General features: G+C 38.8%; 1 protein-coding gene across 2 annotated transcripts in view; it reads right to left on the bottom strand.

The window, feature by feature from the left end:
* MYPN (myopalladin) overlaps nt 1-15,950 on the bottom strand; it is a 73,559-nt gene that overhangs the window by 18,392 nt on the left and 39,217 nt on the right. For both annotated transcript variants that reach the window (XM_032116474.1, XM_032116473.1), the window contains exons 6-12: nt 15,736-15,807; nt 15,386-15,527; nt 14,797-14,820; nt 12,673-12,789; nt 11,874-12,243; nt 9,199-9,783; nt 6,748-6,895 (exon numbers count right to left, since the gene is read on the bottom strand). In XM_032116474.1, coding sequence (XP_031972365.1) covers nt 6,748-6,895; nt 9,199-9,783; nt 11,874-12,243; nt 12,673-12,789; nt 14,797-14,820; nt 15,386-15,527; nt 15,736-15,807 — 1,458 coding nt within the window. The remainder of the gene's footprint in view (nt 1-6,747; nt 6,896-9,198; nt 9,784-11,873; nt 12,244-12,672; nt 12,790-14,796; nt 14,821-15,385; nt 15,528-15,735; nt 15,808-15,950) is intronic.

Raw genomic sequence — 15,950 nt, 5'->3', positions numbered from 1 at the left:
ATTGAAGTTAGGGTTCCCACAGCCCCTGTTTCCTGTGTGTCGTCCTCATACATCAGTCTTTGCTTTTCTAAATGTGTTCAGTGTGCATGTATGTGCTTGTATAAATTTACAAACAAACCAACGAGACCAAGTTAACTTTGCTGTGAAAATTTGAACACCAACATTCAGAGGCTGAAGATGTTACACCAAACTTCTTATAAAGAACAGAAATCTCTGAATAAGTGAAAATACACTTCTGTACGCAGAGTACAGAATAATCTTGTAGGTTTTTGCTTGTTTGGTAGGTTTTCTTTTAGGATTAGCAAGAACAGAAGTTAGTTGTTAATATGGCTTTCTGAAGAACTGTTTTTATCATAGAAACCATAAGCCTATTTCTGAATGTGATTACAAAAGTGGTGTAGGGCAAAGTGTTGTTGTGGTTCAGACAAGTATTTCGTAAAGTGTCACACGAACAAGCCCATGTGGGCATGGGGTACGATGTTAAAACTAGGCTGCAGTTCAGCATAGTGAGAAGACTGAGGGAAAGAGTACAAAGGTTCAAGCCCTGGTTTGGAGTCAAAAATGTAGCACTGCAGCTGCTTTTTTGGCGGCTTTCCTAGAACATGAAACTTTCACAGGCAGTAATTCACACAATTGTTCAATATAAAGTAGCAAGATACTTAAAATTATTATATCTACCAGCTAAAAATTCAAGCTCCTGTTCGGTGGTGTAATGCTCTGTGCAATGTATATAATGCATTTATAATTGTATATATTTATCTATATATGCTGAGTAGACTGCAACTTTGGAAACCTGGCTATTTCTCCTACACCGAATGCACATTGTTTAGTGTGCAAAAGGGAGTAGGCAGTGATGGTTGTATTAATATTGTCCCAGTATAGTTTGAAGGGTAAAAGACTTACAAGTGGCCAAAGCAAAGCCAGTAAATGTGCTGAATATGTATCTGGAGGGGTTTTTTACCATTCTAGTGGAACTCAGTGGCAGATAGAGAAGTGAAATGCAGCTTTCCTTCTGCTTGCCTTTGCTCTGCCTTGGCAATATTGTCATAGGCTGCTGGTGGGTGGCTTTGTCCTGCACAACAAACAAAATCTTCTCTGAAATCTTCAGTCTTGCTGAAGGTACAGGTTCACATAACTTTGTCTCTGTGATGGATCTATTTGGCCCCATCACCATAATTTTTGACCACCAAAGAGCACGGCATCCTTCAGGGCAGGGCTATTACCTGCATTTTACCTATGGGAAATTGAGGCCTAAGAAGCTGAGGGACCTGTTAAGGTAACACAAAAAATCTGTGACTGAGCAGAGAGCTGCATCATGATCTCCTAGATCTTGCCAAGTAATTTAACTCCTGGGCCTTTCTGCTGCCTGTAAACATTTTTGGCAAAAAGGGAATTGCATAGAATGTAGTAATTCCTGTAAGATTCTAAGCACCTTTGTGTATGAACACAAGTTCTAAAATCCTGCATCTGTTGAAGTCAAAATTTATCTTTAGCAGGATTCGGATCTTAGTGAATATACATACTAACAGTTAGTAGAAGCTCGTAGAATCAAAATAATCTGATGTTAGCATAGTAACTCATGGAAATTACCACAAACAGAAAGGCTAAGGGAATTCTACTCAAATGTTGATTCTCATATACTATATAAAAACAATTCTGTTGCCAACTTAATGCCAACTCTAGACAAATTTCCCAATTTAATCCCAGTTTTGTAACTTTTACTAGATTGGCTTTTTGACAGAGTTGTTCTAAATCCATTTAACAGTTTATCTAAGAAAGTGGCATATATTGCATCTCAGCATCTGTTTCCAAGCTGTAACACTCCTTAACTTCCCAGTCTAATCTAGGCTACTCTGACTGAAATCTCCTGAATAGTTTGGATTCTCTCTCTTCCCCCTGTTCCCCTCTCAGCAGTGGGAATCAAAAAGCATCAGATCCAATGTATAAGCTTTTCTCCACTTGTCATGTCCTATGAAGAGGTACCGCTGGGGCGATTTTTTTCTTGCAGATGAATTGTATGGGACATCTTACACACCACTAGGCATGAATCTCATGCTTATCCAAACACAAACCCATGAAGAGCCTAGCAAGTTATTGTCTAGCTAGACAATATTCAAAATACAGTTCAGAGTGATTAAGCAAGAACGAAAGAGGCGAGAAAGCAAATGGAGTTGCCATCTCCAATTCCCACAGACTTAGCAGCTGGAGGGAGTGTATGTGCAAGCATGAAGGGTTCAGCTTGCCTCTCTGACGTGATGAGCTCTGCAAGCCAGGATCCCTACCATGAAAACCTGTCTATACTTTCCTATTGATAAGATCTAGGTCTTGAGAAGACAGCCACCAGCGGTTGTTCAACTGTTCATTCCCACAATTACAGGGAGTTTATACATATTAATATCAATTTGTCCTGGTCAGATTCTTAAATCTCTTCTCATTCCTAGTGCAGAGCAGACAAGCTTCTATGGGGAGACTGTGGTTTAATTCCCATCCTTAGCCTAAAATTGCTGACATTTGCTGACCTTTGAGAGATGATGTGAAGCTTGATTTTGAGCCAGATTTTTGGAGAGATTGAATTAAGTATAATTTTTGTGCCCTGGGAACAGAGTTCTGGGTGATTCCTTGGCCTTTCTGAGACTGAATACTCAGTATGGGAACTGCAAGGAGATGGTTCTGTGTGGTCAGTGTTGAGGTGTCACCGGTGTCGGGGCCTGTGTGATGAACTGGGATCTGCGTATGGCTTTACAGGCTCTGGTTTTTAGTGATCTGAAAGCTTTTGGACAAACCCTGCATCTCTTCTGCTCTGAAGTTTCTTACCAAGCATTTTCTAGCAAAAGTAAAGAATATTCATGTGAGGGCTGTGCATAATTTTCTAAACAGCTGTAGGGGTTTTTTTGTCCTAAAATTAAGGCTGCTATCTGAGTCTTACATAAGACACAACCAATCAGCATTGCCACATGATATTCTTCATAGTAAATGACACAGATATGTGAGCACAGTTTGGAGTTCTTACAACCAAAATGTATAAACCAGGCCCTGGTATTTAACTCTGCTTTCCTTTATTATTGCACAGGTAAATAATTTAGTTTTATTACTGTACAGGATTTTGAAGTTTAATTACCTCATTTTTCTATTTTATATTATTAGTATAACAAAATGTTGAGGAAATAATATCATTAATTTGTAAGTTTTGCCTGTAAAGCTGAATTTCCTCTATTTACAGAGGAAATATGTATCGATTTATTTGTATTGGTGAAGCCTGTGAATGCTTTCAAATACCAGGGTAAAAGAATTAGTTTCCATTACCCAATTATATTTTTCCATTTGCCCAAGTCTTCCCAAAGTCTCCTTCTTTCCTTTTCTCCCCACGTCTTTTTGTTTCTACGTGACATATTCTAACTGAACATTACTGAGATATTTTATTTGTAGGGAAGATAAAAGGCCCAGTGGACTAGACGGACAGATTTTGGGAACTGCAGGTAACACTGACTGTGCTCTCCTTTTATCAAGTGGTGCAGTTACCTGGACACGCACTGAGGTTATGAGACTTGGATGCTTGGTCTCACAGCATTTCAATCTCAGCCTCCAAGAGGAAACTCCAAGCTTTATGCCAATAAAACATTCTGAGGGTGGAGATGAGGGTTTTTTGTCCTTCTTGTCCTCTTTCACTTTGCAGAAATACTGAAACATCCACTACAGTAAGGACAAGAATCCAGGTGTTGCTTGTCCTTGTTTCTGGGCAGGAGAGTGATTCTCTTTTTATTTCTCTGTCTCAGTCTGTCTCTGTTCATTTTCTCCATCACTAGCTGGAAGAAAGAATTCTAACAGCTTCCTCAGAGGACCCTAATCATTAAATTGAAATGCTCTTTGAAATGTCCTGCTAATTGAGGGCCTGTTCTTGGTGCCTGAAAGTCTTAAATTTTATTCCTTGAGCTGGAGAAGGTGGTAGAAAAACTCAGGTCGCCTGTTACAGAAGCTGTTCTGAAAGGCGGAATTTCCAGATTTTTCTCCTGGTGATAAAGAATGCTTAATTATTTGAGCAACCTGGGACAGCACCAACATGACACTTACCCACTGGCAAGGAGTGAAGCTTGTCCTTGTGGGAGTTCAGAGTTTTGAATTTGATTGTCTTCGAGCCAAGGAAGACACTGAGTCAAGTCTCCTCTATCCTGGGATTTGTCCTATCGTCTTCCTGTGATTGCATAAAGCCAATCCTCGTTCACTGCCCCTTTTGTTTGAAAGAACTGAGAAAATCTGACTGAAGATGTTTGGGTGTAACAGAATCACATTTTTTTTCAGCACTCCTAATTGTGACGAAATTTCACCTGGCACTAGAGCATGCCACCATCTGCAGAAATGATGGGTATGGTAGGTTTTTTTTGGTAAAAATGACAGCTTGTTATTGCATGTACTTGATTAAAGTTGCAGCTAGAATCTTAGCAAAGTCATATTTGTATTTCTGTCAGCACCTCATGGTCATCATAGCTGTAGATGCCCAGAGACTAATCTGTTCTGTCTCATGCAGCATCAGCAAAATTACCAACTATGTTCTGATCCTGGATTTCTTTATTGTTGGTGATGAATGATGTACTGGATGAAACAGAAGGAGGACATCTGGATTATCAGATATCATGCTGAGTGCATAATGCTGACACTTAGGAAAATCTCATCTTGTGAGCTAAACATTTTTCATATGGAAGTCAATTTTAGATAATAAGCAGAGAACCAGAATGCAAATCCCTCCTGTTCATTGCTGCCCTTTTTGTAGTAATACAAGACAATACCAGGACTTTAAGGCACAGGCTTTTCATCTGCAGCATTCATTCTGGATGATCCCCGCATGCTCTGCAGGTATTGTAAATGAGAGAAATGGGGGTCTCAGTACAATGCTCTAAATAAAAATACACCAGAGGACACATTTTATGAGAAGGAATTTTTAAAGTAGCATGTAGACAATGCAAGGAAACCAACATTTGAGATTCTTACTGGATGCTGTACTCCATTATGCAGTGATCTCTCACACAGAGGAGGATTGCATTTGTATTTATGAGAAAGGGAGTAAGCCCTTCCCTACCATTACTTTAATTGATTTAATACAGATTTGCTATGTGTGGAATGAAAATGTCTCCTTTCTAATTCTGCGTTAACTACAAGAGGAAAAAATGGAGCAAAATATATGGGTGTGAGTCCAGCACTCCAGCATATTATTCTCATTATGTTGATTGTTCTATATAGCAATAGGAATTCTGGAAAATACTGTTCATCCTGTCATCTGTTTAAATAATCACTGCCTTAATGGAGGAGAAAACTCAGACTTGAATTTGCTGGAGTAAGCTTTTCTCACATGAGAAAAGGAAAATCAGAAGGGATTAAAGTTGGGAATTGAGAGGAAAATGAGGGAACTTTTATTGATTTTAGTTCATAGCCATTGGCATTCTAATTACTGTAACAATTAGAGAAGTGCCAGCTTTGAACTTTTGAGGAATTTGAGAGTCACGATATAGGTTTGGTCTCATACAGAATAGCAAATAAGTGTATAAATAACTTCTGCTGTCAGCAGATAACTCTGACACTAGTAGTGATCATTGTTTCTAAAGGGGTTATCTGCAGTTAACTCCAAAGACTGACTGGTATTTCACAGTAGCTCTCCAAATAATTTCTCTTACTACCATAGCAAGTACAGATTGTAACACTTGTGATTCATCTGCAAAACGTACTGCTTGCCAGTTGTTTTACTCTAAGTGCTTTGGCAGTGTGATGTGCCAGAAAGAAAGGTCAACAACAAAATTAAAAAACCCTCGGGATTACACTGCAGTTGTCCACAGAGGGGACTTTGCTCCAGAGAGTTGGTGGTGTTTTGCTTCTCTCTACATGTTTTCTGTCAGAAGGGTAATGGATGTTGTGAAAAGCTCTTTGGTTGGCGACAGATGGGGGTAAACCCTTATTTAACCCGCGTTAAGCCTGAGCTGGTGGGACAGGTATGGAGGCCTCCACGGCCAAGGTGAGAGAAGAATAATCACCTGCAGGCAGAGCAGCTGTCTAGCAGTCCTTAGTGTGTCTGTTATTCAAGGGTGCTTGAACCTGATTTACAGTCATTTCAACTTCTATACTACTTCATTTTTTAATTTCTTCTTTAGTTTCATAGACAGTGCCCAGATTCAGTGAATTTATTGATTCCAGTTAAGAGTGAACTAATATTTAGTTCCTTGAACTTTGTAAAAGGTTTGTTATTTTGCTAAATTCTAATAATAAAGTTCCCAAGAAGTCCCTGTCCATTCATGTAAATTTGGAAATTAGAAAAAATAGGTTTCATGCTAAAAACTTGAAAGCTCATTTTAGTTCAACCAAAACAAAACCAAAAACCTTATCCTAAACTGTTTAATTACTTTACTCTTTGTTTTAAAATATAGTGTGTGTATGTGTGCAATGAATCGAGCACATGTAAAGCAAAAAAATAAAAGCCAATGTCCAGAAGCTTCCATGACAATAAAGAAATTTTACATTCCTACCAGCCTCTGCGATGATCAGAAATGAAAAATGCTGCTCAGTCACAAAATAAATATTTTACAGCTGCATCCCTCATGCTTTCTGTTCAAAGCTCCAGTTTGCTATTCCAAACCAGTACTCACACGAAGGCTCCCCCTGCAAAGTAGTGTAGCAGCTCATCCACAAAAACACCTTTTCTCCAACGTCATAATATATGTCTTGTTCATGAGTGAAATTTATTTTAATAATACTTGATTTTCTTACCTGTTGACCACTTTGTTGATTAGCATCCTCTTTGAAATGCAGTTTTCTTTCCAGGTCCTTTACAAGTGCAGCTTTGTTTTCCCGAATAGAATCTTCTGTTGCTAATGGCAGAGGCTTCAGATTTTTCTTTGTTAATCCCTGGGTTGGGCTAGTAAAAGAAAATTCTGATACTAACATGCAGCAACCAGTATATACGTATTTTGTCACCAGTATGATAGGATATATTATGGTGGAACCTATTATTTATTTACATAGAAGCCAAAGCGCAATACAGGATTTGATTTTTTTTGGTACAATCTTAATGGGACATCCCATTCCCATGCTGTAGAAATTAAAAACACACATCTTAAACAGAGTAAGGGTTATAATGCTACAATAGGCATCTAAGTTCTATTTATATTTATCCTGCAATAATGATGTCACAGTGAATGCTAAAGAAATGAGTGTAGGTGTTACCTTAGGTGTACAAGGTGTGTATTTGACTGTTATCAGGCAATAATTTAAAAGTTAATACAATTTCTCATTGATCATTATCTCACATCTTCATTGAGCATTTACTCTTTCTATGAGCTTTTACTTCTTTCATTTCTCTCACCCTTTTATGACACCTAACATCAACAGTTATTTTTTATTTTTATTTTATAGATGTGGTCTGTTTAATTTTAGTAAGGTTTGAAAATAGTTAAATTCTTAGTGCAGATTGTCGGGAGACTGTGAAAGTGCACTGCTGGAGCACAGCAGCAGGACACTACGAGGGAGTGTGAAATATTCTGGTAGTTTACCAGAACAGATGTTGGGATCTTGATAACAGGGGCTCTAGGTAAAGGCAGAACTGGTGATTGCTTTGCAAGGTGTCTTCCTTCTGTTGTCCTGCAGACACAGTGAGCTCTCACTCCTTTTGTAACCAGAATTACTGTAATTGATAATGCCAAAAAGGGAAGCTGAAGCTTCAACAGGTATTTACAGATTATCACAGATACTGTTCAGATTCCTTCCTGACCTTTTGTGCCCTGCTAAGACTCTCTCCCTTGCAGAGGTCAAGATTTGAATGTCAGCAAAAGGAGCACTAGTTGTGTGAGAATTCAGCTCTGGGCTGGGACCCAGGAAAGCTGAAATGAAGAAAACATATTTAACTAGTCTGCCTGGTAGGCATATTGTGATGACTTCTGTGGCCATGCCTGTGCAGCAGGGAGAAAAAGGAAAGCACTTTGCGGGGGTTAAGTGTCATTAATGCAAAGAGAACAGCACTTGAGCACTTGTGCCCCAGATCTGAAGGGGTGGAAGGGGACTGGCGACAGCTGCAGTTGATTTTTGCTTGCTCTTGCAGCATTGTGGAAGCAGACCAAAGGCTTGAGCTGGCTAAAGTGAAAACCTTCACTGTGGCCCTTACAGCTTCATGCTGCGTGCCTGATTAGGGTGCCAGGGCTGGGAAGGCCTCCAGGCACATGCTACGGGGTGATGGCAATTATGTGGCTGTGCTGGGCAACTGAGAGGTCTGTGAGTAGCAGTGCAGTACTGGTTTGAAGGTAGGATTTCTTGGCACACAGCGTGGTGACTGCTATAGACACAGGGACACATTTTTCTGTTGTAATAACATTGGTTGACGTAGTATCAGCAGGGTAGTCAGGAGATTGTGACTTGCTGATAGCTGTCGCTACCTTGAACTGTTGAGAAAAGAGGAAACTATTCCTGCAGGATTTGGAGCTATATGAGTAAATAGTTGTACCAATCTACAGGTGCTAGCCAGGCTAACACAGAGTTGACATAGTCCACAAAAGGGAAATTCGCTTCAACTCTACCAGTAAAGAAGAGACTGTTAAGGCCACCACCTTGCCAGTACATCATCATCCTTATTTGCTTGTATCATGGTAGCTATTTTGCCATAGAAATCATGCTGGCTGTTAATTATTTATGTGCAAACCATTAACTCTCCTGAGATTTTCTGGGGGACTTCAAATATAGAAAGTACTGCAACCAGAAAAATACCTTTACGTAAGTTATTTCTTAGATTGACCTAGACTAAAAAAATAGCTTGCACTATAAGGTACCTTTAAAACTTTACTTGTTGCTTACAATAGGTATGAATGTTTTTATACCTCATGTAAGCAAAGAGTCTCGGAGTGACTTATCCTACAAGCTCATGAAATCTCTTTCTTCACTCTAGTACAGTCTTATGAAACTCTGAGCCCCCACATTCTTATATATCTGTTTATATGCTCACATTTCTCTGTCTTGAATTCTATCTAATTATAGAAGTTATTATCCTTTCTTTTCTCTCTGGATGTAAAGGTTAGATTAAATGACCAGAATATATGAGTAACTCACTCTTCTATTTTATGAAAGACATGCATTTCAGTGAATCCCCCACTGAACCCTTGAACCGAAATACATCCTAGTTTCCTTTGAGTATTTCTTGTCCCTGTGTCTGTGCATGTGGTTTATGCTACTTACGTGGCTGGTGTACTTCTGGGCAGTCCCATGGCATTGGTTGATGGCACGGTAGGAAGTGAAGGAAGAACAGCACTAAGGAAAGCTACTGGATTCTGAATCCGTCCGGTTGGGGAGATGGGAGCAGGAGTCACAGTCTGTGGCTGAAACTGTTTTATGCTGCATGTAGAAAGTGTTAGTGGAGGCACCACGGATTCTTTAGGGCTTGGTAGAGACTGTTCACTTTTGCTTGTAAACCCTCCTGAAGACCTTGATTGGGCAGGTGGAGGATTTCCCATGAAATTTTCCATGTTATTTGTTTTCTGAGTTGCCTGAGGGACGCTGCTGAATGTAACTGAGGAGCTGGCAGAGGAGCTGGCTGGTGGGGGAGTTTGTGGTGGCAGGAACTGCTTGGGGCGGGTGTAGCCAAAGGCTTGCGAAGCAGAGGCTGAGCTTTGCTTGTACAGGGTTGAGGTGGACTGTTGGTAGAGTGAAGTAGCAGAATTCACTAAAGTGGTGTTGAATGACAGCTCTCTTTGAGATGCCTGATGCACCTGCTGTTGTTCAAGCAGGACCTGGTTATGGAGCTGTTTTAACTGGCTCTGATCACTGCACAGAAAATAAAGATGAACAAAATTGGTTATGAGCCCCGAATGAGCCAGTTGGCTGCATTTCCATGTATGAATTCAGACAGAAAAATTCTGTGTTCTGTGATACAGTAAGAGACGGGAAACTGCTATGTGACACATTCTCTAACCTTATGAGAAGAGCATAATATTAGTTTGCTACTAAAATATTTTTTTCCTTCATCTCCCCTTCTTTGCCAGAGGCACAAGAGCTTTTTGTCTGCAAATTATTTGACTGAAGATAATTCTTACATTTTAGCATGTGAAATATAAATATAACTCTTACTTGAAGATATTTAAGGGACAGCACTGTCCTGTCAAAATCACCTTAGTACCACTCTGCTTTTGTACCTAAGAGTAAGATTTGGTGTACCATAACTTAAATGAGTGTTTGTAAGCCAGATTGCATTGTTTACCTGCTGCTGAAGTGGGTTCTGAAACCAGCACTTTAACTGATAAAGCTTTGTAATAATCCACGATAGGAGATATTACCCACGTAGTTTAGCTGGTGCTGACATTCAGTGACAGGCAGGAGTGGATAATTCAGATAGAACTTGCATTCCATGCAGTTGTTCTTTTTCTAGATGCTGTCTACCACATAGTTCTCCAGGGCTTTTTTACTTTGCAATTAAGGAAAATTATTTTGCCTTGTCAAGTGGTTTATTTAGTTATTGTGTATATGGAAATACAGCACATGAAAAACAGGAGAGCTTTTTCCCTTCCAAAACCAGAAAAGACGTAGAGGATATGGAAAATGATTGTGTAATAAACTATGGAGCATTAAATAACTACTGATAAAAAGTGGAAAATGAAGATGTAAAGACCAACCACAACTGCTCCTGCAACCACAACCAAATACGTACTCAACATAATTTGTTTTCAGTTAAAAGAATTAGTTTCTGTAATGTACTAAACAAAAATCACATTAAAGGCAGATAAAGATAGCAATTTCAAGCTTTCATAAAGTAGGATGTTAGAGAGTTAGTAGTTGTGTGGGCCTGATTTTGTGCCCTTCATATACACATCTGCATAATAATAAAGCAATCCTTTGTAACAGGACTTTTTTTGGAGGGGGGAGTTGACAGAAATTCTGCTTTATGCAAGCATTGGGCACTTAAATACTGCTTCTGCTCCCCCCTTAAACTCATACAGCTCAGAAAGTATGTAGGGCTGTGAATGTGGGCTTCACAAATTAAAAAATCCTGTGCTCCAAGTTCTTCCTCTGCTACAAGATATGTGAGTTCTGTCTTCTCCTTGTAATGTTTATGCTATGAAATTACATCCCTGCTGAAGAGTACCAGTGAATTACTTTATAAAGTCCTTCCTGAGCCCTTAGGTAAAGCTTCTGCCTATTTAAGAAATGAAATGAAGGTGTCTGTGTGCTTTTTGTTAAAACTATATGTGGGAGGTTTAAAAAATGCTGAAAATACCTCTCTTAATAAACTGCAGTGTGAATTCCATAAATTATCCTCTAGGAAAACGACACCACTTTTTCAAATTTCTCCTGAGCTCCCAGTGCACCAATCATGAAGGTGCTTTTTAGTTCAAGTGCCTTCACATTATCAAGCATTTCCAAGTATTTTATCTGTTTTAGGAGGAGATGATGTTTGTGGGACATAAAAGTCATGAGGTATGGCCTTTGGGATGACAGTTACTTGCTGGTTGCCAGTCTGTACTATGTGTAAGACTGAATATGCCTGACTTGGGCAATACTGCATACCCAGAATTGAGTGAGATATGTTTGAAGAACCTGCTTTTATTTTGCCTGTATAAGGTCAATTTTCTTCACCTTTTGATTGCAGCAGGAAACATTGTGGAATTAATAACATTTCAAAGTGAAAACATTTTCCTTTTAAAACTGGAGATGACTTTTCCTGAGAGAGATATACAGAAAAAATAATCTAGCTCTGTAGAATATGATTTCTAAGATTATGTATGGTTCATTAGGCCAATGCCATGTGATACCTACAATCTTATTGTGCATTTGAGTTTTTGCTCTAGTGCAATAGTGTTGTCAATATATACTAAATAATATCAGTGATGCTCCTGAGAATTAGACTTCTGTTTACTTACAGCTTTGGTTTAGCCAGTACTGGGGGAGGTTCCTTGGATGGTGATGTTGGCTCTGGTATTTTCACTGGCTGTCCATTTATCTTCTCTGGGAAATGGTTGGGTCTGGTTTGGTTTGCAGCACCAGGTCCATCCTCTGAGGATGGTTCACTTCCTTTTTCATCTTCAGGCAGCTTGAAGTGTACACGGAGCCCTACCTTGGAACTCGACCTGGGTTCATTGTGGTTCACAAGAACACCTTCGAGTTTAGGTTTGGGTGTTTGAATTGCTGCACGGCTGGAAGGAGTTTGTGGGGGAGGTTGGTGTTCAGTAGCGACAAAGTCAATGGAGCCCGTCGTGTGAAGGGCAGCAGCATTACTGCTGTCTTCAGGTGCTGAAAGAGGAGAAGTCAAACCTTGGGATATGTAAATGCCATAAATCATCGTGAAAAGAAATCCCAAAAGTTATAGTTCAAAAAACTCACTCTGTCCTTCCAGCTGTTGGACTGAGTTGTTTGACCTTGTTTGTTTAAGAACAAATTCCCTTAAAAAAGGAATATTGTAAAGGTAGAGGGTAAAGAGGCACTGTTGCAGTTTGGAAAATCAGTCAGTGGTCTTCAGCCACGTCCCCAGTGATTTCCACTACATCTTTGAAATACAAACATTTTTTTTTTAATTTTTTTTTTCCCCTGAGAGTTCTCACACTTTTTAGTTATGAAGAACATTGCCAGAACTTGGAGCTGCATTGGAGTCAACAGTACACAGCATAAATCACAGCCTGCTCTGCTCGGATTTACTAGGGAGCAAAGGACTCAAACTCTTACCTTTGACAGTCAGACGAGCTATACTGGATACTGTGCCATATTTATTGCTTGCAGTACAGGTGAAACTGCCGGAATCTTCTGAAAATACTTCAGCAATAACGAGAGTACAAATCTCCTCTGCAAAGCATGAGAGCAGGATTAGTACTTGAAGTGAACATGCAATGAAAAAACACACAGAACCCTGACTACCTTTGGGGAGATTTCCTTAAGGTCTTCCACCTTGCTCAGTTTGTTTCTAGTTCCATCAGTATAATCAGTTTTTAGCAGCCTTTGTGTGCAGCAGCTGTTATCAGCATTGTCTGCAGCAACTGGTACCCTCTGTGTTCCAGCATGCCCAATGAAAGCAAAGAACAGGTGTCAGCAGTGTGTGGAAAACATTAGAAAATGTTTTCCTAACACATGAAGTACAGACTTAAAAGAACTTAAAATTTAATTTGGAAAAATACAGTTTACTCCACACTCTCAGCTCACTAAAACATAGGTATTTTTATCTCTGCAGATTGAAAGATTAATTATAATTGACTGGGAACATTTCAAGTGGAGTCACTCTGTAAGGGGGAGAAATATAAAACACATACATATAGGCTGTTGTTTTCAAAAATATCAGTGCAGATTTGCAGATAGAGGGCATTGTGCTAACTGTGCTTACGGAAAGTTGCCTTTTCACTTCCTTGTGAAGATGACTAATGGGCACCCAAAATATGCTAGCAAAATTGTATTAGCAAAAATTATGTTCCATCTAGAAAAGTCAATCTGGGTTTATGATATTCCTGTCTGACCAGTATCTGACACGTCTGGCAGCAGTACCACCTAATAAATACCTATTGTGATGGAATTTTAAATCTTTTGTTTTGGCTGTGCAGCTGGGAGGGGGAGGAACAGTAACATCTAAAGTGGATTGAAATGTGGGCTGATAAAATTTCTTCACCTACTCAGTGACTATTTTTCTACCATTTTTCGATAAACTTTCCTAAAACCCTACAGGATAAATATTTTATGAGTACTTTTGTCAAAGGCCATAACACACTTAAATTTCATTGTTTCATGTCATCACCAAGGACAATCTAATGGCAACAAAGAGATTGTTTGCTATCCACTATAGGAGAATAATAGTTTATTATAGCAGTATGATAACAGAACTAGTTTAAGGCATTATAGTATCTAGTTTACCATGCTGGGATCTGCCAACCACTGCATGCATGGAAGTCCAGATTCCTTCTGAATGAGCAGCAGGTGATGAGGCTGCGACAACTGCACCCAACTGATTATCCCCTAAAAACTGCTTCACATTACTCAGCAGTGATGCCACTGGACAGTAACAGAACCGTGTCAGTGGCTTCTGGTTGAAGCTCCATTTTTTCATTCCTAAATCTCAGACAGTGGCAGTTTCTTTCAAGACACTTTTTGGGGTAAAAAGGTTTTTAATAGGGCAAGGAGAATAGTTACAGAAGTTTATGTTCCATAAGAATTAATACTCCTTTGGTAATTTTCCATCCTAAGAGGGGAAGCTTCATATTTTTAATAGCAAAAAGCATAATGAGGAGAGTGAATCTCTCATGGAGAAATAATGAAAGCTATAAGACTCCTCTGCTCCAACCATGTGACATAGCCTACATTCTGCCCTGATCCTTGAAATCAGCAGATCCAGCCACATTTATAGGATTTGCTGATATCAGGGGTGAACACCTGATGTGGTACTCTCACATTACATTGGTAGGGAGCACAGGGAATGGCTGACATGGCTAAACATCTGATGCAATGTTCCCTAACTGGTAAACTAGATAAAAATAGCTCAGATCTACCTCATCTCGTATACTTCAGGACCTCAGATGTACAGGGGACCCTCATACATTGATTTCATTAATCTTTAGCTCATTTAGATCCTGAGTTAAAACTGGGGCAAAGCAGAATGGAAACATCTTCTTCAAAAGAGACTGAATTAAATCAAATTACATGTTTGTGGAACAGTCTACAGTGAAATGTATGTCATTAGTAGCTATAGAACATGGGGAAAAGAAGAAATTATGTTAATTAAATAATGAAGTTTTAATAATTAATATTTTGTGAGGTTAAATCACCACATTTATGCAATAAAAAAATTATCAGCCTTTTGATGATCCCCACCTGGTTCAGCCATAGATCGTGGTTCTACAGGGAAGAAGAGCAGAATGATTAGATTGAATATAGTTACTTTTACCAAGATTTCTTTTTTCTTAAGCACAAAATAAAAAAATTGACCTTCTTAATGTGATGGAGTACTCTTTTTGATCCAATTTTCTGTTTAAGGGGTGGTGAAGACAGCCAGGCCTTATACTCAATGGTATGTCAAAGCCACTGAACAATATGAACACTTATGAACACTGTTGGGAACTTAGAAATAGGAAATAAATTCTCCAAGTAGCTGGGGTTTTTTTTCAGTATTGGCACAACTTTATTGTGTCTTGAAGACAATTTATGAAACTCTGACCCACAGGAAATCAAGTTATGATGAACTATTGTTTCATTTAGGTTTAGTTTAGTGTGGTATTTAAGGAATTTCTGTTGAATTTCCACAATTTTAGCATTTCAGTGACTTTGAGAAAGTTGCAGATGTTCTGACTGTTTGAAAATTAAAATTACAGTTGTAATAAGAAATTCACACTGTTGCTATGTTAGCAATTTTGTTGCTTGCCTATATTTTATTAGACACAATGTTTTAACACAAGAAACATACTTTTCTGTAATATCCTAAAATCTGGAGAGTCTTCTATCAGTGTTCCTTCTCTATACCATTCAACCTTTGGGGAAGGAGCTCCTTTCACCCGACATTCAAAAACAACAAGCTGCCCCTCAGAAGCTGAAATATCCTGTAACATCTAATAGAGAAAATGAATAGACAGTCAGTAAATGTCTTAATGGTCTGGAAATAATACTGATTTCAATAAGATTTATTAATAAAGCCACTTAAACCTATGAATGGCTTAGGAAAAGGATTTTTTTGCCTTTTTTTTGAGAGCTAATTTTTAATTATCTCTCTTTAGTTATCTGACCTCTACTTTTCAAATATGTCATAGAACAGATTACCTTTGTAAATACAGGAGCAGCAATTATAGGTCTTCCATCCAGTCCTTGCAAATAATTAGTGGGGCTTTGAGCCTGTAGATTGCAAAACATCACAAGATGATGTTTAGGTGTACAGACATTATTTTTTCATATACAGGAGAAATGTGCTTTTGGAATGACATAAAAGAGATTTTGGAGGATGAAGTCCAAAGCAAAATACTTAAGGCAATGAACAG

This window comes from Corvus moneduloides, chromosome 8 (assembly GCF_009650955.1).
Source record: "Corvus moneduloides isolate bCorMon1 chromosome 8, bCorMon1.pri, whole genome shotgun sequence".
Classification (NCBI taxonomy): domain Eukaryota; kingdom Metazoa; phylum Chordata; class Aves; order Passeriformes; family Corvidae; genus Corvus; species Corvus moneduloides.
This window is presented reverse-complemented; position numbering and strand designations above follow the sequence as displayed.